Source organism: Carassius carassius, chromosome 14 (assembly GCF_963082965.1).
Source record: "Carassius carassius chromosome 14, fCarCar2.1, whole genome shotgun sequence".
Lineage (NCBI taxonomy): Eukaryota > Metazoa > Chordata > Actinopteri > Cypriniformes > Cyprinidae > Carassius > Carassius carassius.
Genome location: NC_081768.1, coordinates 9911451 through 9936065, shown reverse-complemented (window position 1 = coordinate 9936065; position 24615 = coordinate 9911451). Strand labels below are relative to the sequence as shown.

Genomic DNA, 24615 nt, shown 5'->3' with positions numbered 1-24615 from the left:
ACTTTTTTTTTTTTCTCAATACAGGACGTGACCTCCCTAAAGCATCTTCCTGAATAGTTCTACTTGACTAGAGCGTATTAATCACGTTAAATGTTCCAACCGGGTCATTTGTCAGGGGGTTAATCAGGGCGGTATTTGTCAACCTCTGACTCCAAGGTCAGGAGGAACCCCAGGCCTAAAGATGCAGTTAATAATCGAGATGGGGCACTAGTAATTATTGCAACCGGATGATGAAAAGAGAAATACTAAATGTATTGATTGACCAAAAGGGGGTCTTCTAGTTTTTTTTCAAAGTAAAATAATTATTCTTAATGTATTGCTAATAATTATTGTCAACACAAAACATCTAAGAAAATGTAATAAATTGTTAAAACAGTCAGTGTATTTGCTACAGGGTTTTGACCATTTTCTAATATTATAATTTTCAATATGAATAAATAAATAAATAAATAAATAAATGCAAATATGCAAAAATGGCCAGAAAATGTAATTCTCAGAAAAAAGCTAGTTATAGAATCAATATTATTTTATTATTCACATGCTGCTATATTGTTTATTAATTAGCTTATATATTTATATTTCTAGTTTTAATTTGTTTCGTAGAAGTTTTGGTATGTTTTATGTTATATATATTCAATTTAGTTTTAATTTTAGTTTGTTTTATTGCAGTTACGGAAGGGATAATCTCTATTTAATACTAATATTTTATGTCAGTCAACAAGTAATTTTATCCTAACAGTTTTACTTGACAACAACAACAACACTAGATAATTGTGTATAGTATAATTTATAAAAAAAAATTATATATATATATAAACGTTTTCTTTATATAAAACATTAAATACAATATGTTTCAACTGACCCAAATTAAGCATTCATGGTTTTTTTTTGGAGGTTCATGCAAGAAGTAAAGCACCTCTATCACACAGCTTGAGTACAGTATGTGTTGTGAGTGCTTTAGCCTCTCTTCTCTCACCTTGAAAATTGTTACCGTCAGCTTGCAATCACTCTTGGCAAGCTAAAATCTCTTACACTTTTCCCGCTATCGGTGATGATTTTCTGGTAATTGTTGGCATCTCACAGGTGTGTGTGAGCTCCCGTCTAGACAACGACGGTCTTATATTAGAGATCATAAAAGAGGCATGACTGTCACTTACGGTGTGAGAACTGTGTAACGTGTGTGAGTGTTTGGAGGGGGTCTGTGTTTTTGACAGGGGAATGCTGAAATAGCATGTTTTATTGCACCTCTGAGTGTAAAACCCAAGGCCGCTGGGAGAATGTTTGTGCCTTCTGTGTGAGCAAGTGTGTTTAACAGGCGAAAGGAGAGGAAACGACCACCTTGTCATGAACGTGATGCACACATAAAACTCAGTTTCAAGTGTGAAAGTGACTCACTTAGTCAGCAGACAGGCTCTCTGTAACTTTGTGATGTACCTTTTGTGTTTGTTCTTCCAAGAACATGACATCCTGTTATTTGGCATGAGTATGAACTTCACTCTGCAAATCTTCCCATATACTATTTGTGATCTGTCAGATGTAAATGATTACCTCAAATTGTTTGACTTGAGAAGAGGTGTGAAAAATACTTTTCGGTTCACCCTAGTAACTACCTAGCAACGTGGCAACCATCTAGCAACATGCTGACAACCATACAGAACACCTTTGCTTAGCAATGTCCTAGCAACCACTTGTTACACTTGTAACAACTGCATGCCATTACTCTAGCAACCACCTAGCAACATAGCAATGAAAACCACCAATAATATCTTAGCAACCAACTAGCAACATGTTATCAACCATTCAGACCATCTTTACATCTGTCTAGCAACCACCCAGAACAGTCTAGAACAACACCTACCCACACAACTACAGCTTAAAACACTGTAGAAACTGCATACTAACACCCTGGCAGCCACCTAGAAACATAGCAAGCATTCAGGACATGGTAGAAACTGCATACCAACCACCAAGAACAGACTATCAGCATGCTTACATTTATTGAGAACACCTTAGCAATTGCATTCCAACAACCTAGCAACCACCTACTACTATAGCAATCGTTCAGTAGATCTTAGATGTCACATAGCAACATGCCAACAATCATTCAGTACATCTGCTTAGCCGAGTCCTGGCAACCACTTGGAACAATCTGGTAAACACCTATCAACAGAGCAACAGCTTAAAACACTGTAAACAACTGCGAATTAATCACCAAGAACACCTTAGCAACTACATAGCAGCAACTAACACCTTAGCAACTAGTTACATGCTTACAGTCATTCAGGATGTTTCTGCTAAGTAGCTGCATAGCAACTCCCTGGCAACCACCTAGCAATAAAACAGCTGTTCAGAACACCATAGCAGTGGCACCACAACACCCTAACAACCACCTTCTAACATAGCAACCATTCAGACCACCTCACCTAGTAACATGTTAAAAGTCATTCAGAGCCCTTTAGCTTTTCCATACCATTTTCCTGGCATCCACCCAGAACACCATCACGAACAAGCATTCAGAACACCTTGGCAACTGCGTAACCACTCCCTGGCAACCACCTAGCAATGTAGCAATCATTCAGAACAGCTTTGCAAACATTTAGCAACATGCTAATAACCATTTAGAGCACCTTAGCTTTATCATACCAGTGCCCTGTCAATCACTCAGAACATCATCTAGCAAACGCAACAACCATTCAGAACACCTTAGCAACAGCATAGCAACTCCCTGACAACCACCAAGCAATACAGCCACCAATCAGTACTCCTTAGCAACCATCTAGTAAATGTTATCAACCCTTCAAACACACTGGCAACTGCGTAGCAACTTACTGGCAACCATCTAGCAACAAAGTAACCATTCAGAACACCTTAGCAACCACCTAGCAGCGTGTTAACAACTATCAGCCACCCAGAAAGCCGTCTAGCAAATGCAAAAAACATTCAGAACACCTTAGCAACAACACAGAAACTCCCTGGTAGCCATACTAAACCACTTAGCAAGTTTTGCACTGTCAAGCACCACTGAAATCATGCCTTTCATTCTGCCATCTTTGATAATTCACTGTATTTCAGATTACATAACACTCTTCTTATGTTCTTTTTTTTTTTTTTTAGATGATATTAAGGTAGTCTAGTCTTAAGGATCTTATGCGTGCCAGTATAAATCTTGAGACTCTAGCATGCCCCCCAGAGCCTGTACTCTTTCTTAGCCACAATTATCATTCTTGTAATAAAATGGCCTGGCGTTTAGCAAACATGTTATGAAAGGATAGTTTCTAATAGAACTGGGACACCTCCTCCCCCATCTCTGGAGGATCTAATTAAACTAAACTAGATTCCAACCCGTTCTAAATGACTTCAGAAAAACCCATTCATTATGTCTGCCCTCCAGTCCTGTTAGAAATATACTCAAACATTATATTTATCAATTAAATAGGTTATTAAATGGCTTAAGTGTTGTTGAGAAATATGCTGCGTCTGAACCCTTGAGAGTTGGGTTGCTTTCCATCACATCATTAGAGTAATGCGGCTACTGGACATGAGCGTTCATGCTTAAGCTCAGAATAAATGTGCTTATGAGTCTGTTAGGCATATCAAATTATTAATCCTGATTGCAGCTTCTCCAAGGTAACATTTTCTATAGTTTTTCATCAAATTTGACCCGAGCACAACAATTCGATAAACTAATCCACCTTCTCCACTCCATCTGATGAAAGTGTAAACCCATTGATCAATGGCCGACTGCAAACAGAGACTTCTCTTTGCTGCCATAGCAACAGTATAGACCTTTAACTGTGTATTTACCAAATAACACTTATGCACGCTAGCGGATTTTGTCTCGTTCGGGACAAAGAAACATTATCTGCTATGTGTAAATTTGCTGTCTTTGTTTCATCGCTTTTCTTTCCTGGTGCGAACGGTAGGTGGTCTCCATCCAAATCTAGTCAATGAGAGGTGCAAACCCATTAGACCTCAGGTGTGGCTATGACTGTGCTAAATAAATCAATTTCTCTGCAGGCTTTCCTCATCGCCACACTCAACATAATTCATCTGGTCTCAAGTCCTTTTGGCTAATAGCGATGGGGCAGAGATGTCCAACGAGGCCGCTTATTGGCTGTCTCGTCTATGCAGGTTCATCCAAGACCTCTTAGCTGAGGACAAGGAGGTTTATATGTTCTGACAGAGACAAATGGCTCGAGAGAAAGCGAGAACGATAGAGAAAGAGAGGTAGACAGTGAGAGGTGAGATAATCTTTGAGTCGGCTGAAAACGAGCCCTGCCGGACTGCCAGGTTGTGCCTCCCTGATTAGAATTGCAGATAACCCAGACAATAAGGTGAGGTTTAGCTACTGGTGCTGGAGCTTTGAGTGACAGCAGGAACAGCTTTGAAGCTCCTGGCCTATCTGTGTGTGTGCTCACTCTGACAGCCAATAGACGCTTTCAAATAGATCGAGCAAGAGGAAACCATTTATCTGAAGCGCTGTGCATCCACTGCACTCTAACAGATGCAGTAATGAGATAACCTAAAGGGGGGATGTTTTATCTTGTAAATGAACTGTGATTATTGTCTAAAAGTAAGGTTTAAATCAAGTGTTTTAATGAGCAGCAAAGAGAGCGTAAATGCATAAAAGTAATATTTGAAGGGTTAGTTCACACAAAATGAAAATTCTGTCTTTGATTACTCACTCTCATGTTGTTCCAAACCTGTAAAACCTTTGTTCATCTTGGAATCACTAAATAACCAGAATCGGAAAATTCTTCATGATTCCCATCTCAAGTATTATATATATATATTGGACTCTTGAGGTATTGGAGTAGAGTTTTTCTTTCCAGTAGCCATGGCCCAATGACAGAAACTGCAACAACCTTGGCCCTTAAAGGGGAAGTTGTATCAGTCAGCATGTTTGTTTTAAACAAAATGTGGCCCTTTGGACGAATGCGTAGCCCCTGGAGTGACCTTCATGATACAGCTTCCAGTAGGAAGCAGTATTTCAAATGCTCCGTTCATTCTGTGAGCTCTGCTTAGAGGACAGCAGAAATGTGACTGTGGTTTGAGTCCTTGAAGGTTTCACCCAGTGCACACACATCACCAACACACACAGATTCACAGAAAAATAGTGTCAAAATCCACCACATGTCATTTCCAACCGACATGCTGGACATGTTCTGTCTCTTAAATGAACCTCAGGGAATTTGCTGCTGAATATTCCTCTGCTATGTGGCTGACAGAAAGCAGTAGAGCTGCCCTCGGTGCTCATGGGCAAATCTGGCACCAGTAAAGACAGATCTCTTCACCTCAGCCAAACCAGCTGCCTTAGTCTGCCAACTCAGTCAGTTCTTGATAAGCAAGGGTAGGAATGCAGCCATTTCGGAGATGAATTTTGATTGATTTATTTTATATCATTTTTTCAACAGATATCATTAAAACATTTTTTAGTAAGAGGTTATTGGGCTCCATATATTAAATTAAATAAAAAGTATTTATTAAAGTCAGATGAATAACATTTGTAGATTTCATTGACAGTAGCTTCATTTCAGTCAACAGAGAGTGTTGTTCTGAATATGTGCAAGATGATCCAACCAGATTATGAATGCCTCTGATTTCACCTCATTACCTCATTTAAATGTCATAACCTTTAACATAGCTGATTATCTCTCTCATTGAAATACTGCCACAAAGTAAAGCTTCCTCTGTGTGCTTAAAGGGCATTTAAAAGTCGTATGCGCTCAGCCCGAGAACACAAATTCTGTTTGGGCCTTTTAAATTCACACTGTGTATTTGAGTTGCTGCAGGGCTGTTGGCACAATGACACATCAAAAATGAATCAAAAGAGAAAAAATAGAAATTTTTGAAGCATATCCAAAGAGTTATAATTATACTTTTCTGCAGTTTCCATCCACGTTTCTGTTTTTGGTTCAAAATATATTTACTCTACTGAGATAAAAAAAAGAAAAAAAAAAGTACCCCCCCCCCACCCCCAACTCTTCCTTATGTGGTTTCATATCAGCTTTTGGTGCTGTGAGCAGTTAATTTGTTGAATTGTGATATATTGTTTTAAGATACAACCCGTGTTAATTGGAATTCAGAGAGCGCTTGCCACAGGGTTCGGGATAATGGTTGCTGTTTCTCTTCAGTCACTCTTCAGTGGCGCTTGTACACTAAAGGCAGTTTTATAACAGGAAGTCCTGCATGAATGCTTGTGCTGAGAGGGAGAGGGTAAAGAAAAAGTGATGAGTCAGGCGTGGAGGAACACAACTGAATGAGAATGCGACCAAGCGTGCTGGCCATTATGTGTATCCTTGCTGTCAATCATAAGCCAGACTGACAGTTCACACAATTGCTTTAAAAGATGGTCTCCAGGGAGAAGACCCTCAGCCCTTCTGAATTGATCATGACATCAAAAACATTTCTTTCAATGTGCAAAATGTATTTTATTCCCATTCGATACAGAGTATAAAAGTTGTTTTATTTTGACTCTCAGCTCTTTGAAGCATGTACTACTTTAAATGGTCTAAATAGAGTTTCCAATATTTGGTGTGAAATAGTCCTGCAAGTATTGGTGCTTGTCGCTCCCCCTTCCCCCATAGAAAAATGATGGTGTTAATTAAGAAGACCAGCAGGAACAGACTGGGATCAAGATGGTATAATTATTAAAGGCCTGCTCATGCTAATGCGCTGCACTTTAGCTGTGGGCTCAGGATGGCAGAACCCTGGAAACCCACAATCTTGCCTCCATAGACGTCTGTAATTTATATTAACCAGTTCTTTTCCTCAAGAGTCACAGGCAGCTCCTCCGTTTCATAAACTGCTCCTCTGTTTCATGAATACATTTTTAAAGCACATTGAACTTTTTTTTTCTTTGCATTTTGATTCACAGATTTGTCTATTTATACACTATCATTCAACATTTTAATGTTATAAAATATTTCTAATTCAAATAAATGCTGTTCTTTCGAACTTTCCGTTCATCTAAGCATGAAAAGAAAAGCTAGACATTTTTTATCAGTTTCTACAAAACATATTTTTTTTCTGTTTTCAGCATTCATGATAATTAAATATAAAAAAAATTCTTGAGCACCGATTCAGCTTATTAGAATGAATTCTGAAGGATCATGTAAAACTAATAATAATTAAAAATTCTATAATTTAGCTTTGCCTTCACAGGAATACATGTATATTAAATAAAAATTGGTTAATTCAAATTAATATAATATTTAATAACAGTACTATTTTAACTGTATTTTTAATCAAATAAACATAACCTCAATCTGCATAACACTTTTTAAAAAAAATTAATAGTATCAAGCATTGCCCAAACTTTCGAACGATAGAGTGCATTTGTTTTTTGTACACTGAAATGACTGAAAATCTATTGTTTTTGTTTCAGAAGTTAGTTTTGTTTTCAATAAAACGGACCATCAGACCATCAAATAAATAAAATTCATCCCACATTTAGAAATATTACAGTATTTGAAGAGCAAAACATCAGTCGTCATTTGGAAATTTATCAAATAAATCAAATTCATCCCACTTAGACATACTATAATATTTGACTAGCAAAATATCAGTTGTCTGTTGGAAACTCATCTAAAGAACCATTTAACCGTTTAAGATAGATGTCTTCCTGTAAATGTTTGTGCGACTCGTGTGACATTGCTGTTTTTGCTTCACCCTGAAGGTTTGGTGTTCAGGGCCGGCGCCGGTCAGCACGAGGCCAGTGATTTGTGCTGTACAGCTGGGCCTGCAGAGGGCGGGAGGAGGTGTGTAGGGGAGTACTGGGTGTTTTAGTGGGCAGCTGCTAATGCTTTATCTCTCCCATGCTGACACCGTTTGAATTAATTGATAGTGTTCTCTGAAAGTCTGCTGGAAAGTTGTCAGGGCCCATCAGATAAATCACTGGACAGGATTCCTCTCTGTCGTTTGCTGACTCTGGCCTCAGCCGCCTCCGTCTTTGTGTGTTCATGTGGCCGGTCACAAGAAGGGGGGTTAGAAGGAAAGAAAAATAAAGCCCAGTCAAAAGAGTGAGGTTTTGTTTGCGTGTGTTCAATGGATTGTTACTTGTTTTCCAACCCAGTGAGAAACTGAAATGTATATAACCAGTTGTACCAAAAGCAGGACAGTACATTGTCAGTTTCTTAATTTCCTTTTTGTGAAAGTACGAATGTAAATTTTAATCTCAGTTGAAATTACCACTTGACGTTACCAAGTCAACTTAAAATGTTTATAAAGGATGGAGACAAAAGTGTATCTTCACTTGAACTTTGCATGGATAAGTATGATTTCCTGTTTTACAAGAACATTCCTGACCCTGTATTTATTCTCCATAGTGACTGATACTTGACTAGCTAAATACTTGGATTCTGTAGTATATATATACTTAGCCTTTACTAATTATGATCGAGAGCAGCAAAGAAGATTAGGATGATAGGAAAGAAAAATAGAAGGATTACGCTAATAGTAGCTAATGTATAATCGGCAGGAATGTAGATTAATTTGTGTAGTCACTACTAAAAGGCTCTTCCAGCTCTTGCTTATGTACACATGCATTATTTCTAGGGCTCACAGTGAACACTTTGGAGAGGAATTGATATTGGAGTAGTTATTTTAAAGATGACATGAAATGGTTTGGCGAATGCAGTTTTCTTTCCCCTGCTGTTGTACTTCATTTTGCGGTTAATTTTAAATGTGTAAAGGTTTGCTTGTTAACGTTTAGGAGTGTGCAAGCATTTAAATCACGTTAATTTTAATAGATATGGAATAAAAATCACAAAACGTTTGGGTTTTATAGATCTGCAGAGTAGCTTGCGAAACCAATTTTCATTCGAATTATTTATTTTAGCTTTCTGTTCCTTTTCAATAAAAAAAGGGGGAAATAAACTCCTGCTGGATTATTCTCACAAAAATCTAATGTATGAAACATTGATTCAGTCTTAATATTTACCACTGCAACAATGTGTTTATTTTTGGCATGGGCCTTATTGATGTTTACACTCTCAACAGCCGCTGCGCTCTTAATGAGATTAACACATAAAAATCAATTAAACTTTCACTAAAAAACAGTGTTCAAACCAAAGCAAGCGTGCACCACAAGGGTATTGTTTCACTGTCACATTTGCCTCCTATTGTTACGTGATGTCTAAACCGTTTCTAGCCCATCACAATCACATTTAATGTCAAAAGCCGTTTCATCCAATTTCCCCACAAATATTCTCTGCTAGATCAGCCAAAAAAGATTTGCTGACAGTTTCAAAGTTTCAAAGTTAAGTGTAAGCTACATTCTGTACAATAGCATAATTGCTGCAGGCAGCGCTTACGGTTTTTCTTTGTTCACTTTTTTTTTTTTTTTGCTTTTAATCTGTACTTTTGTTTGTTTGCACGCATTGTTAAAGGTTTTCAGCTACAAAACACGATGTGTAATGTTCAAGCTTATTGTGTGTAAGCTTGTTAAAAAATGACGGAAACAATAAATGTTGCTGAAAAATATCGTCTGTCTCATTAAACTTAATTTAACCCTCTCAAGTCGATTAACGCGGATACGCGTTTTGAGTCATTTTCTCCTGATAACCCCGAAAAGAACTTAACTTACACTTTCAGTTTTAATCGTACAGATAAGAGCAATACATCAATCGAATCTGTAAAGGGTCTACTTTTTTTTGGATACAGACATAACAACAACAAAATAAAAAAATATTCGAATATTCTTTTTTTGTAAGCTCAAATATTAGAATGTGATATTTGCGGAAAATGCCCATCCCTAATTATTACTTAGTTTCTCCACAATTGTTTTTAAATGTGCAAGGAAGAGTGTAAGGGAGGGGTACTGCATTAATTGATAGTTTTCACGTGACATCACACACTCATAGGAACGCCCACTTGGAGGGCAAAACGAAGCTTTGCTCCACTGGGCGCCAGTTATTTTAACACAATTTGCATGAAGTAGTAATGTGGTAAAACACAGATATTTAAAGGTGAATTTCAGTAAACACCTTATTGATTATGTATATTTTGTACAGGTAAGCAGATGAAGCCCGAATTTAAATGCAATGTGCAAAGTTTCACGTTAAATGGTTTCACATAGAAAACCATTATAAGGAAAACACTGAACCATTAAGCAGATTGTGTTCATATTCCAACCTTATCTGCTTGCCAGGGTAAACTATGTATGATTAATATAGTAAATACTGAATTTGATCTATTAATATTACTGTTTTAAATATATTAAGGCACTTTAAGTGCTTTTACAATGCTTGTCGCACTGTTTATTGATTTGAACTATTGCAGCTGGTGCTTAATATGGATTTCAAATGGCCAAAACTTGCATTCTGTTCACATACCTTTTTTATATTCTTCTGAGAGTTGATCTAAATATTTTCGGCTGTGAAACAGATGGATAATTGATAGATTTGTGAGGCAGTTCTATGGATATTTTGCCCTCCAGGTCTTCGAGCTGGTCATGTGACTGAAAGCTATCAATAAATTTGATAAATATTTAAATATAGAAAATAATAAACTTTTTGAATTATATTATTACATTTATTAAAATACAAATATTATTATTATTATTATTTTTTTACAGATAACTATTTCAAGTAGATACTCAATCTTCGACCGAACTGTTAAAAAGTTCAGTGCTTTTTTGTTTTGTTTTTTTGTTTGTTTTTGTTTAGTATCTTTACCTGCTGCCTGTTAGGTATTGATTTTTATTTTCAACTCTCAGCTGCCTTAGCAACTTACATTTTCAGGCCTTCACATTTTATTTGACCTTCAAACATAGAGCTGCTCTACAGGTGCGTCTCTCGCTTGTGCTCCAGTCCAATTATTCATTCCCCTCACTTCAGGCCCATGACCTTTGACACGGTGTGTATGATTGCATTCTTCCGTTTTCGTTTAAGTTCATTTTATTTTGGCACAGGAGATTCAGGCTCCATCATTCTCACAGTGGACTCTCTGTATGCGCTGGCTGTACACTTAGGTGAGTGGCCCCACAACAGAAGCAGATGTTCATGCATTTTAATCTGAAATTGTGGCTTTTGTTTGTCTGGCTCCATCTCTTCTCATTTCCGTAATTACTGCTTCTGTGAAAAGGTCCATCTGAGCCAGGAACACCAAGAGACAGAATAGCGTTTTCACTCCCCCTTTTCTCACTATTTCTTTCTGATGGACAGACTCAATTTCACTTTTTGCCTGTAATTACTTGGGTTTGCCGGCTAGCGCTGTTGTCATTTTCCCAGAAATAACAAGTGAACAGAGGCCCTCTGTCCCAGGACTCACCTCTGATTGGCCCTCTATTTACCTTCACGGCACCGGGCTGAACTTGGAACAAATTTCCCTTCACTGGTGTCCTTGTGCTGGCTGAGACACATCAATTGGAAGTGAAATGGAATACATTTTTTTATTTTTTTTGTCACATGGCAATCACTGGCGATTGATGTTGATACCAGATGGGGGAATGCAGAGCTATATATATATATATATATATATATATATATATATATATAGTGCAATGGCATGCTGAAGGTCCTGGCCCGATGAAGCCAACATGACAACATCATCTGCAAAAAGCAGAGCCGAAATCACGTGGTCCCCAAACCGGACACCCTCCGGCCCCTGGCTGCGCCTAGAAATCCTGTCCATAAAAATAATGAACAGGACCGGTGATAAAGGGCAGCTCTGCCGGAGTCCAACATGCATCGGGAACAAGTCTGACTTACAGCCGGCAATGCGAACCAAGCTCCTGCTCCGGTCATACAAGGACCGGACAGCCCTTAACAGAGGGCCCCGTACCCCATACTCCCGGAGCACCCCCCAGAGGAGGCCGCAAGGGACATGGTTGAAATCCTTCTCCAGATCCACAAAACACATGTGGACTGGTTAGGCAAACTCCCATGAACCCTCCAGCACCCTGGTGAGGGTATAAAGCTGGTCCAGTGTTCCACGACCGGGACGAAAACCGCATTGTTCCTCCTGAATCCAAGGTTCGACTATCGGCCGAATTCTCCTCTCCAGTACCCGTGGCATAGACTTTCCCAGGAAGTCTAAGGAGTGTGTGTGTGTGTGTGTGTGTGTGTGTGTGTGTGCGTGTGTGTGTGTGTGTGTGTGTGTGTGTGTGTATGTATGTATGTATGTATATGTATGTATGTATGTATGTAATAAAAAACAAAAACAAGCTAGTAAACAAGTCACTAGTCACGCATTCATATGGCAACAATAGCACAACAGCAATAATTAAACACTCGCATAGTTGTCCAAGGTCTTTGAAATGACAAGACACTCTTTCTCACTTAATATGTTTTTGTGGTACATTTAAGTGGTTTTCTTGTGCAATTTTTTTGCGTGTGAATGAATGCATGAATGACTCTGTGTTTATGTGTTGCTTTGGCTTTGCTGGAGAAGAGTAATTGTGACTGTATGAAGAGGTGCCAAAGGCAATCTGACCTGAGGGTGCAGGTGATAATGGTCATATCAACAGAGCGTTTTCTTTGTAATAAGACACTGTATGAGAAGCCAAAGGTGAAAAATCACAGTTATATTGTTTGATAAAAGGAGGTGCGAGTTGGTGTGTGTGTGTGTGTGTGTGTACATACATATGACTGTCTGAAGGAAATCGCAACCCACAGTTCTTCAGCCTTGATGTTTTGTTGAGAATGTAGACCGTCTCTTGCCCTTATCTGACAGAGTCTCCTTCCTCTAGAGCCCACACCAGAAATACAAGTCTAACAAACAGCACAAAACATTCAGAATGACCGGCAAGTGTCAGGGCTACGGTGTCCCCAGGAATCCGGCTCCACCGGGGTCTGGCACCAAGCCGTCCGCAGCTGTCAGAGTCCTGTGCAGCAAAACGCCAGCACCAGATGAGCTTTGGTAACCTAACCTGGCCCAGGATGCTTCATGAGCCTGGGAACAATCCTGTGTTTTCTTTGAAATGCCTGACCCGACCTTCTGGGTGCTAGACACTAGTACTATTCCAGTACTACCCCAATGACTTTATTTTTTCTTTCCTCCTTTTTTCCCAACTGTGGCCAAAACATTATATAAAAATGCATTATTATGTGTCTGCAGATCTTCTAATCCAATAAGAATGTTCGGAATGGTGTTCCTGTCTTTTTTCTTTCTCAGAGTTGCTTTAAGAGGTGTTTTAGTTGTGTTTTCACAGGTCCGGCCTAATGACATTGATATGTGAGTGCACTGAAAAGCAGTTTGATCACAGCGAGAGACCAAGGACTAAAACCTTTTATGTTTTTTTTTCTTTTCTGAAAGAATTTAGTCACAACAAAAACAGATCAAATGTAGTTTTCTAAAGATAGTCGGGGCCTTTTAAGTTTCAGTGCATTTTTTGTTTTTGCTCATTGTCGTCTCTAAAAGTACATAGTATGGTAAATGTGTTAACTGTAATGATGAAGACAAGAGAGAGTGAAAACAAATTGTGTTGATATATGTTGTACTTGACCCTTTAGAGAATTTGTTTCCTGCTTTTTACCCCTCCATAATGAAATATGTCCAAAAGTGAGATCTACTCCACCCTGTGATATCCATCATAGCAAACATGACAGTGTAAGGCCTTGTATACACATTTTTTAAAACCAACTGTTTAAAAAGCTTCAAACTGCAGACAATACCCAAAGCAGAAAGTGGACACTATATTTTATACACAGTATCAGAGTAGGATACTCATAATGTTATTTCAGGACGTTTTTGTTGATACTGTACATGTTTAGGTTAGTAAAATATTTGAATATGCTTCAAGGTTTTGGAAATAAGTCACTTATGCCTACCAATGCACTTCCTTGTTTAGAAATACAGTTAAAACCATAAATGTTTAAAATATCATTACAATTTAAAACACCTATTTCTATTTTAATATGTAATTTGTTCCTATAATGGCAAATATTAATTTTGAAAATGAATGAGGCATTTATATATCACTTTATTGTGTATTGCTGTACACCCAAAGCACTTTACAATCAAATGGGGGGGGGGGGGCTTATTTCCAGGCCCTCACAGAAAGAGCATTTCAAACAAGTTCTATGCATCCCCAAAAAACTTTTTTGAAATATTTTGGCTAATTCGTAACTTATTTAAAAAAAAATTTCTCTAGTCTTCAGTATCACATGATCCTTCAGTCATTCAGATTTGCTGATTTGCTGCTAAATAAGCATTTCTTATTATTAACAATATTGAAAACAGATATGCTGTTTAATATTTTTGTCTAAACTAATGTTTTCAGGATTCTTTGATAAATATAAAGCTTAAAAGATCAGCATTTATTTTAAATATAAAAAATTTAGTAACATTGTAAAACCCTACTCTCACTTTTTCAATTGAAAACATCCTTGCTGAACAAAAGTAAAAATTCCTTTCCAATTAAAAGAAAAAAAAAAAAATTAATGACCACAGACTTTACTGCGTTGTAATATATGTTTGACTATACTGAAACAGTGAAACTGACTAAAATGAAAATTTCGAATATTGACGAAATGTAAATTTATATTTAACTATTTAATTAATATTTATAAAATTATATTTTTGTAAAAAGATAAAAAAACTATGACTGAAATTATGAAAACAGCTGGGGGTCTTAAAATCGTTGTTTACTTCATTACTTTATCACTCCAGGAAAAAGAGTTTGTACACATGGTCTAGAATGTCCGTACAGTGTGTACATATTTACACCAAGTTTATTTTTTATAAATCACGATATGTGTGTGAAAAATATCGTACGCATATTTCTATGCCCATTTTGTGCGTATGCAACGTTTATAAATGAGACCCCTGAACTGTTTACATGAATCTTCACTTTAGAAGTCTGTGGAGTGTTTGGTGTATGGAATGGAATTTACTTGTAGATGAAAGGCTAAAATGCAGACATATTCATGTAGATGAGGCCTGACACCATGTCTACAACGGACATTAGCGGCGCAACAAAATTCTATAGAATCCATTATAATCAGCGATGCTGTCTACACTGGATGCAGCACAGCGGGACACAAACAAATCCCTGACAGTAATCTGCTTCCTATTTCTATTTATGAAGGACTGACACAAAGTTCAAATTATTTTTAACGGTCACTTTGTAGCATCCAGTGTAGACATACTTTAGCTGTTGTTGTGCGGTGCGATGCAACAGCTGATGCATCCAGTATAGACAAGGTGTGAGAGCAAACACAAAAAACAGAACTCTTATCTGTATCTTCCCAGTTAAATCTGATATTAACATTGAGACAGGTGAGATTTAATTTTCAAGAGAACTTGAATAATGTCACTCTCTTTATTTCCACTGCCTGAACAGTGAGTGTGATTAGCTTATATAACAATTCGTTGGAGCTCTGAAACTAGCGACGGGTGACGAGACATCTAATATCTGACATTTAGAGTTCTAAGGATCTGTGATTGGCACTTGATTAGGGTCTAATTCATGCCATTATCTCCTCCAGTAGAATTATCTGGGTAGAAAATTGTGTGGTAAATCACAGGGGCTGGGAACAGGAGTGGCGGGGAGGAGCTGGGAAATAAGGCATAGAGTTGGAATCAACACTTTCAGTTACCTAATCATAAAGTTGAGTTTCGGCCCAACAGAATGGCATGGGACCACGAAGTGTTTGCCAACTCTGTTGGCACAGAGGCGTTCCTCTCAGTGCAGTTAATTTAGGACAATTTGCAGAGTTCTTCTTCTTGTTTCTTTCCACCTCCATAGTTTCCGTTCCTCACCCAGCTCACCCTAACCCACCCCGGCCTGCACTTAATGGCAGCCGCTCCCCCAGGCCTGAACTCCAAACCTCAACGGGGACGGAAAATAATTAGGGAGGGAAAATTGTGCCTGACACCATTTCTGAAAAGCAGGGTATTGTAATGAAAGCAGAGCAACGATCTTTGTGTCAGAGGGAAAAATTGAAAGGAAAAGAGTCAGAGAGAAAAAGACTTTGCAAGAAAGGCCTTTGGGGGGTTAGCGAGGCATTACTGTCTCGCCACAGTGCTTGTGGGAAAACGTTGAAACTCATGAATGTGGCCAACAGGTATCTGACTTTTCTCCAGGCACTGTCTGCACTTTTGCTGGAGGAGTGATAGGATACTGAGGTTGCAAGGATCTGAGAGAAGCACCTACATGTTGTACAGAATTTTTTTTTTTTGCTGAAAATATCTTTAAAATTGAACATTTGTTTTATTCATTGTAGTCCGTTTTATTCTAACTACAATAAAATCTAAGTTTAGTCCATGGAAAATAATTTAGTATGATCAAAAATATATAAAAATATATTCTTCAGTTTACTGGTATAAATCTTATTCTTTCTAGATTTCTCCTTTTCGAACATTTTTAGTGCATTTTTGTCATTATATCTTACATTGTTTTTCTCTTTTTTCTGTCTTAAATTGATTAATTGTCACCATAATGCAAATTTTCCTCTTCATTATTGTTGACAAAATCAATGGCAGAACACCTTCAAAATGAATAACTCAACTGGAGCTGAGTCACACATCCTAGTGTCACACAACTTGAGCGGATCGATGCAACATTAGCGGTAATGGCGGAGGAGACTTGGAATGGCTGTGGTTGACAACACCAGATGCTATGCTGCATAGTCAGGGAGCAGATAAATGACAGATCCACTGTTGAAAGGTCCACCGGGGGCATCTTGGCTTTTGAAAAGGAGTGAAATACCGTAATTCCTCAAATAAAAGCCGGGGCCTTTATTTACCTGAACTGCAGAAGGTAACAGGCTTTTATATGAAGCAGGCTTTTATTAGAGGCAGGCCTTTATTTCTAATTCCATCTATTTGATAAGTAATTGTTTTAAATAACCCGTTTTAAATTATAGCGTTCCATTGGACAGAGATCATAACATTAGCACAGAATCAGTTCAGAATCAATCACCAAAAGAACAAGTTCAGTTATCACGCGCTCTGTGTCAGTCTGCTTCACGCTGAATCACGCATGCACAGTATCATCAGCTCCTCAGTTCTTGATTCAGACGCGTCCGACAGAAACGGTTCTCGGTTCAGTGCACTGGTGATCCGAAAACCGATGCTACCGGTTCTTGACTCGAGAACGAGAAACGCTCCGGCAGTGGGCGCATACGTTTGTTATCTGGCCTTTATTTAACCCCGGCCTTTATTTAAGACCGGCCTTTATTTGTCCATGTTGACCACGCCCCCGGCCACTATAAGAGGCCCGGCGTTTATTTGACTACCGGTTTTAATTTGAGGATTTACGGTATTACACTGGACGGCATAGTTGCAGGATTACTCAGTGCTGTTTTAAAACCTTGGCAGCTGTCTTGAAAGCACAGGAAGCCAGGGATTGCAAATTTCTTTAATAGCCAAGCGCTCAGTGTTTAGACCTTGTTTGGACTGCATGAATATGCTCTTGGTGGGATTTATTTGATGATCCCTGTTGTGATGTCATAGTTTGCATAATGATCCACAAAGCAGATGATGGCAACTTGTAGAAGCTCTCAAAAACCTCTTGGACTGTGCTCACCTAGTATTAATTGATATGAAGAAGCCAAATACAGAAACAAATGTGTTGCTTAAGTGTATCGGTAAGATCATTAATTGCTCCTATTGTGCCAGAAAAACGCAAATATCACTCTATATCTCTTAGTGACACATTCTGTGTTCAAAGGTGACAATAAACACCACACTTAGCTAATGACGATCAGAGGCTGCCCTTGTAAGTTAGCTGGCGTCGCAATCAGCAGGGAATTCTCCTTAAATCCTCCCCAGATTAGAAAATAAATTGACACCCCGGCTCGCATCTGGGTCACGCTTTTGCTGCGGCTCGGCTGAGACCTGCTTTCGGTGTTGTTAATTTATTTGTCATGAACAGAAATCATCAGAGTCGCCAAGGAACGATTGGGAACAGTAAGTCCTGCATTCAGAGCCCTACACAAATTCCCCCGGTTAGACAGCCACGGTTATTGATTCCTGCAAAGAATTACATTGTTTTGTGCCACACGTTGTTGTATCTGAGTAGAAAGTCGAGGAATCGGCTGACTGGTCATGATTGCGCCTGGGATCCAGGCCCGGGCACCTGGGCTCATTACCTGCGTTGGATGGGAGAATAGGCTCTCGGTTCTGCTTTCTCATCTCAAAAGCCATTTTTTATCGGAATTCATCTCTAAATATACCTGCGGTTGGTGAGGTGGGGGGTTAGTGAGATTACGGTATTGAGCCGGCAGACGATTTCAGTTTTAGCGCCCAAAGCGATTTCAGATTGCCTGTCTTTAGAGATGTATGAATGGCGGTGCATTTTGATACCTTCGCCTAGCAGTGAAACGGGGAGCATGGGCTGCCACTCACACTGACGCTGGCGTCACCTGATACGGCATCTGCGGCACCCAGCACACTGAACTCTTCTCCAAACAAATGGAGCGAAATTAAACCTGAGCTACTATGATGCAAGTCCACAGAAATCAGCTGAAGCCTCTCAATGCATCTAACGGGATTTGCTGTCACAGTGAGCTGAAGTCCCAGATTACTTCTGAAAATCATTACTTGCTTCGTACAACAATGCAATCAGTTTAATATCCTCAGGAAGTCACGTAGGCTGGTGCCAAACCGACGTTTGGTTGCGACACATTAGAGAGCCAGAGATATGTTGCTCTGAAGCTCTTGTATTGTGGATATTTTCTAATCGGAAACTCACTTCAGACCTTGCAATCCAGCAGCCTCTCGTCTAGAATATTGATGAGAGTCTGAAAACATCCCTAATGTGAGTGTCGGTGTGCATGAGGGTGATAGATAATCCCACGCAGGCGGACAAAAGACGAGAGTCGAGGGACTTCGTCCAGTGAGAAGATGATGATGATGAGGAGGAGGATTCAGCAGCAGCTGGTGAAGGCTCCAAGGCACCTGAAGACATCTCTCACCCGGCCTGGCTCTCTTCTCTCATGGGGAGAGTTCACCTAGCACCAGCTGGAGGTGATCGGAAGATACACAAAGAACTAAATCTGTACTCTCCCAGAGCCGTTGTTCAATCTACCAGTGTTCTTTTCTGGGTGTTTTCTTTAACCTTAGACACTTTTATGTCCCTTATCTTATTGTTTAGCTTAAGCATGATATGCAACGAAACAAAACAAAAACAGGACCATTCTTTTTTATTTTTTTTTACTTTTCCATCACTTTTATTTTCAAAATGTATGTAATTTTATTGTGCTTTTAATATAAAAACAGTATTATTTTTTTATAATTAAATATTATAATTTAATATAATTGTTTTTTTGTTTGAATACATTTTAAAATGTAATTTTTTTTTTTTTAGCCTGAAGTCATCCCTGTCTATATACAGTACATTTGTCATCTAAATCTTCCATGCATATAAGCCATTTAACAATGCTCCTTACAGAGTTGCTGATTTTACAATGCAACATGCATTTTTGCATTGTTAAAACTGGTGTGTCTGCGTTAACCCCAGTGGTCTCTAGAAGTCTACATATTTCTACAAGAAACCACTCAATCGAGTCACTGGCCTTGTCAGTGAAAAACAAACAAAATAAGCAAAATTAAAAAAAGTAAAAACACTTTTTTTTTTTTTGGCCGATTTGAACAAAGATGTAAGCTATCAGGCCAGTATGGTACATGCTTGGCGTGGGATTGAGGATACAGAATAAATCAGCATTTGTGATGTTTTTCTGACCAGCCTGAGACATGCAGAGGGCAGTGATACGAGAGCTGCATACGCATCAAATAATCAGTTATAGGAGAGAAGGCTTCACAAAAGCTCGAACACATTTGATGTATTCACCAGCAGCATCAGGTCAAATAATAATGGGCTTTGACAGTCAGTGAAGAGGTAAGGAAATCTTGATTTTGATCATGTACTGATTGACTTGTATCTCCTGATCTCCATCCGCTCCTTGACCTCCAGCTCCAGACTTTGCTCAACAGCTACGTACAAATTGGAACCATGGAAGTTCATGATTTGAACTCTGACATTATTTGAGGAAGACATTATACTAGTGCTCACCTCTAGGTGATGGTTAGTCCATGTGTATGTTGGGTTGTTGGGAATGCAGGTTACTTGATTGTAAGCTTAATGTTAGGATTTACAAAAGTGTATTAGGGTAACATATTTCTAGGCTGGAAAATTTCCATAGACATGATCAAGCAAAAGTTAGAGATAACAGATTTAGAACCTGTTATCTAAAAACCGTAATATAATGAGCTTTGCTTTTTAACTGCCCTTAATGAAAAACAAGCATTTTGCGAAGCGTTATTAATTATTGCTTTTGAGTAAACACATCTTCATGCACTTCTACAAACAAACTGACAGTACTGAGGGTTTATTTCCTGCATAAATGCTTCCCTCCTGCTGAAGCCCAAACATTCACACTTGCATGTTGATTACCTATTCAACATACTACAAGAATTTATTGCCTTTTAACTGCTTGCAGTCTGCAATAACATGCTCCACTTCCTGTAACACTCATCTCTCAAAGGCTGTCGTGTGCTTGACCAGGCGTATTCACGAGAGGTGTGATTCACAGCCAACTGACTTTTAATGCTAATGCATAAGAGCTGTAATAATGTACTTTACATGCAGCAAAATATGCTGTTTTTATTGTAATGCTGTTTGCTGAGCTAGAGGCTTTATGTGTATTGTCTTCCGTTTACAGGGGCCTGCTTTATTGTAGACATTGGTTTATAAAGTGTTCAAAATTATACAATAGTTGGTTATGGAATTTGGAATATGGAATTTGATTAATGCTGAAAGTGCTGATATTTAGCAGTGAAACTTTGACTGTCAGTCTGTGAATTAAGTATTGTCAGTGATTCTTTATGTAGGTAACATCATTACACCAGTATGAGGCACCAAGAGACTTTTTGAGCAAGTCAGTTAATCATTCACTTCACTGTTTTGTTCAAAACACTAATTAATTCATGAAGAAAACATGTTTGATCGAATTCTTCACTGAACCAGTTTATTTAAAAATGATGATTCATTATTGTCCATCTTTATGAGCGAAGCATTGAATTGTTCACTGATTCATTCAGGAACAAAACAAGGATTGTGGCTAGAAGGGATGCAGCTATGGCTTGGACGTCTTGCAAAATCTTCGCTAGTTGTCTTCTTCACTGTCTACATTTTTTTTTCCTGTCCATCCTGCGAGATTTTAGAAGATTTTGGTTTAATGGACTTTGCCACAACTAAAGATGGTTATTTTGCTATTTTTCTATATCGTTTCTAGCCACAACCCCCCACAAAATGACTCTCTTTATTATAATCACAAAGATCGAATTGTTCAAAATGCTGATTCATTCAGGAATCAAACACAAATGCTGTTTGTTGCTGGGAGACACGATAGCCAGTACAGTTTTGGCATTCTTTGGAACTATTGTCATTGACAGAACAGGAGTACCATAAGCAATTTCTAAAATGTAAGTCTTTTTTTAGCTGTTATATAAAATGATCATTGTTGAACTTGAATGTGCTCAATGCTGATTTCTCACCAACTGTACTGTATGTATTAAAGAAACATACAATCTTCACAAAACGTCAGGATGTAAAGAAGTACACCTACACAACTCTGTCAACATTTTCATTGCATTCTGATGTGTTCGATGCGGTAATTGTCAGGCTGTCTGAGCAATCAATTCTCTCATCGCAAGCTCCGTCACTGTCTTCATCTTTTCGAACTGAGTGCTTTCTCAAAAGCCTTCGGAATCTGTATCTGTCGACTTGCTGTCGCTCAGACCATTAAAGATGATTGATCATGGTTGAAAAATCTTCTCTCCACCTGGTTTCTCCTAAAGGAAGTTGTGACGAAAAAACCTGTGTGTAGTTTTTTTCTACTTGGGTGGAGTTCCTGACAAGGAACAAGAGCAAAGAAAATGGGGCTTTGTTTTTTGCTAAAGCTGTTCACACTCATTTACAACGTCATTGCACAATGAATGAGTGAGTGGATCAGGTCGATCATGAAATTTAGCTCGAGCTCATCCTCTCTTCTGTAACAGCGGGCTGTCTGTCATCTTTATTGCCTCTCATCTGCTTGTGTCATTAGCGTACTGAGACTGATCTCCTTTATGACATGCTGTTCATCTCTGCGTAAACCAGATCAGTGGCAGCAGCTAAAACATACATTTAGGTCACATGTATCACGACCGGTTGGCTGGGGCATTCAATCAATCACAGGTTGTGAAGCAGGAATGATTTGTCTTCATTCGTTCAAAGTCAACATCAACACCTTTTGATTGCATTTAATGTCAATAATGTGACATTGTGCTGTGAAATATTATTTAAGTAGATGTTGATGCAGAAAATAGTTTGGTCTTATCCAGAATATGTGACAGATCCCAAGTGGTTGACATTTTTGTTATTTTGTCATATGATTTGAAATACATATGTATAAATACATATGTAAAAATACCATTTTACATATTAATGATGTCCATAATACCTGGAAAGATATGTGCCAAAATTACTTAAATCCCTCTCCCACCAAACCTAAGTATTACATATTATTATTATTATTATTATTATTATTATTATGTATTATAAAATGTAGGACAGGGCTAGATTTGATTGGGTCGTAAAGGGTAGACCGTAATATACTTGGTTAAAGTGTTTCTCCAACCTCATCCTGGGTTACATTAGCAGAACAGATAATACATTACAGATATTGAAAAAAGTTATTACATTTTAATGAAAGATTATGAAAACATTTGTCCTCTCTTAAGAATGACATGTGTACATACTGTAAATGGGGTCAGTTTTCATTTCATGTTCTCTTTACAATGATCTTCTTGAAAGTAGAGTACAGGAGCTCTGCATCTGATTGTGTATTTCTGCTTACATGTTCTGCAGATTTATTTATTTATCTTTCTTATGACTGTACCTTTATAATATTTCTCTGTGATTGATATTGGGTCATGGGCTTTTAGAGTGAGGGAAACCATTTGGATTTCTATTTCTCTGCCTACTCATGTAAGCTGGGTTTACCCATGTGAAATTAAAACATTGGGAGGTGGGGACAACCAAGGGAGCGCAAAACAACTCACCAAACAAAAGCTTCAAGACAAAAGACATTCATTTTATACAAATCAACAGTGGTCAGGGATATGAAGTGGTTTAACACTTTTCTTAGTATAATTAGATCAAGGGTCATGCCGCCTCCTCCTACAAGGGCTCTTTTATTTTGATAAACCATTTGGGCATAGACAGACCTTGTCACATGTCATGAACTGTTTTTGTGAATGACAGTTCTACTTTTGAGGTTTTGGAACAGCATGAAAGAGAATAAATGGCATTATTTTTATTCCAGCTGGAAAAAAAACTTTAATATTGCAACAAACATTTCTGTTGTCACATCAGTGTTGTTTCTCTCTTTCAGTGGATGGCTGCATACACAGAGCCGCGGGTCATCTCCTGTATGAAGAGTGTCACTCGTTAAATGGCTGTGAAACTGGAAAAGCCAAGATCACCTGCGGCTACGACCTCCCCGCTAAATGTAAGTATCAGCATGTTTTATTTTATTATGTTGCATGAAATGAAGACCACTGCAGAAGTCCAGGGAACAGCAGTGCTCACAACCCCCCACCACCGTATCAGATATCTTGCCTTGTAGTTTTGTTAAACAATAAGCATGATTCTAGAGAAAAGTTAATTACCAGTGTAATGAGTGAGTGTTACCATGCTTCAACTTTGTGATGTTCCTGCGGCAGAGCACCCGTTGTTTGCAGCGACGCAGTTCGAGCGCGTATGTGTGATTAATGGAGTGGTATTATTAGTGCGCTGATTATCATGATGACTTGCTGTGGTGTGCTTGGCTGGCTGAAGGGGCCATCTGTACTCCAACAAAGACATTAAGGGAACTATTAGTTTGTAATTTGATTGATATTTCATCCTTGATTTATTCCATTAGCTTATGGCATTCTCTGACTCATGTGAGTGATGATGAGCGTCACGCTGGTAGCGGCTGGAAGACTGCGTTGCTTCGAGGCGGCGTTGCGGGATTTAGAATGCGAGAGGGTGTCTTGTGTCATGCCGTCAGCCTGTTGTGGTGAAGATGTGCTTAAAACATTAACGGACTCTAATCTATTGGCTTCTCCTGAGGTGGTCTGATGTAGATAAACAAGGTCATTGCTCTACTAAACCCCATTAGACGGTGATTTGCAGGTCTTAGCTGGTTTAACTGGTCTCCCAGCCTCGTCAAACGTATTCACGAAGCTATGTGGATAGTCAGTTGGTTTAGTCGGTCAACCAGCTGGTCTCCCGGTCTTACCAGCTGGGTAGTTCTCTTACATGATGTGGTTTACTGGTTTTAGTAAATTTAGCTGGTCTCCCAGCTCAGTTAAGCTGGTTTAGTTGGCTGACCAGCTTGTCTCTTAGCCTTACCAGCTTACTAGTGCTCTTAAATGTTGTAGTTTGCTGGTTTAAGTTAAGTTCACTTGTCTTCCAGCCTGGTTATGCAGTTTTAGTTGGTTTTCCAGCTCCCGGCCTTATCAGCTGACGACTAGTGCTTTTGAATGATGTAGTTTGCTGGTCTTAATTAAGTGGCTTTGTCTCCCAGCCTAACCAGCTTAGTAGTGCTCTTAAATGACGTGGTTTGCTGGTTCTAGTTGATGTAGTTGGTCTCACAGCCTGGTTTACCTTGTGTAGTTGGTCAGCCAGCTGGTTTTTCA

The 24615-nt window shown here is 38.6% G+C and overlaps 1 protein-coding gene across 3 annotated transcripts in view; it reads left to right on the top strand.

The window, feature by feature from the left end:
- macrod2 (mono-ADP ribosylhydrolase 2) overlaps positions 1-24615 on the top strand; it is a 539507-nt gene that overhangs the window by 176227 nt on the left and 338665 nt on the right. For 2 of the 3 annotated variants that reach the window (XM_059565967.1, XM_059565966.1), the window contains exon 5: positions 23325-23441. The exons of the other annotated variant lie outside the window; for it this stretch is intronic. In XM_059565967.1, the coding sequence (XP_059421950.1) occupies positions 23325-23441 (117 nt within the window). The remainder of the gene's footprint in view (positions 1-23324; positions 23442-24615) is intronic. 3 annotated transcript variants of the gene reach the window in all.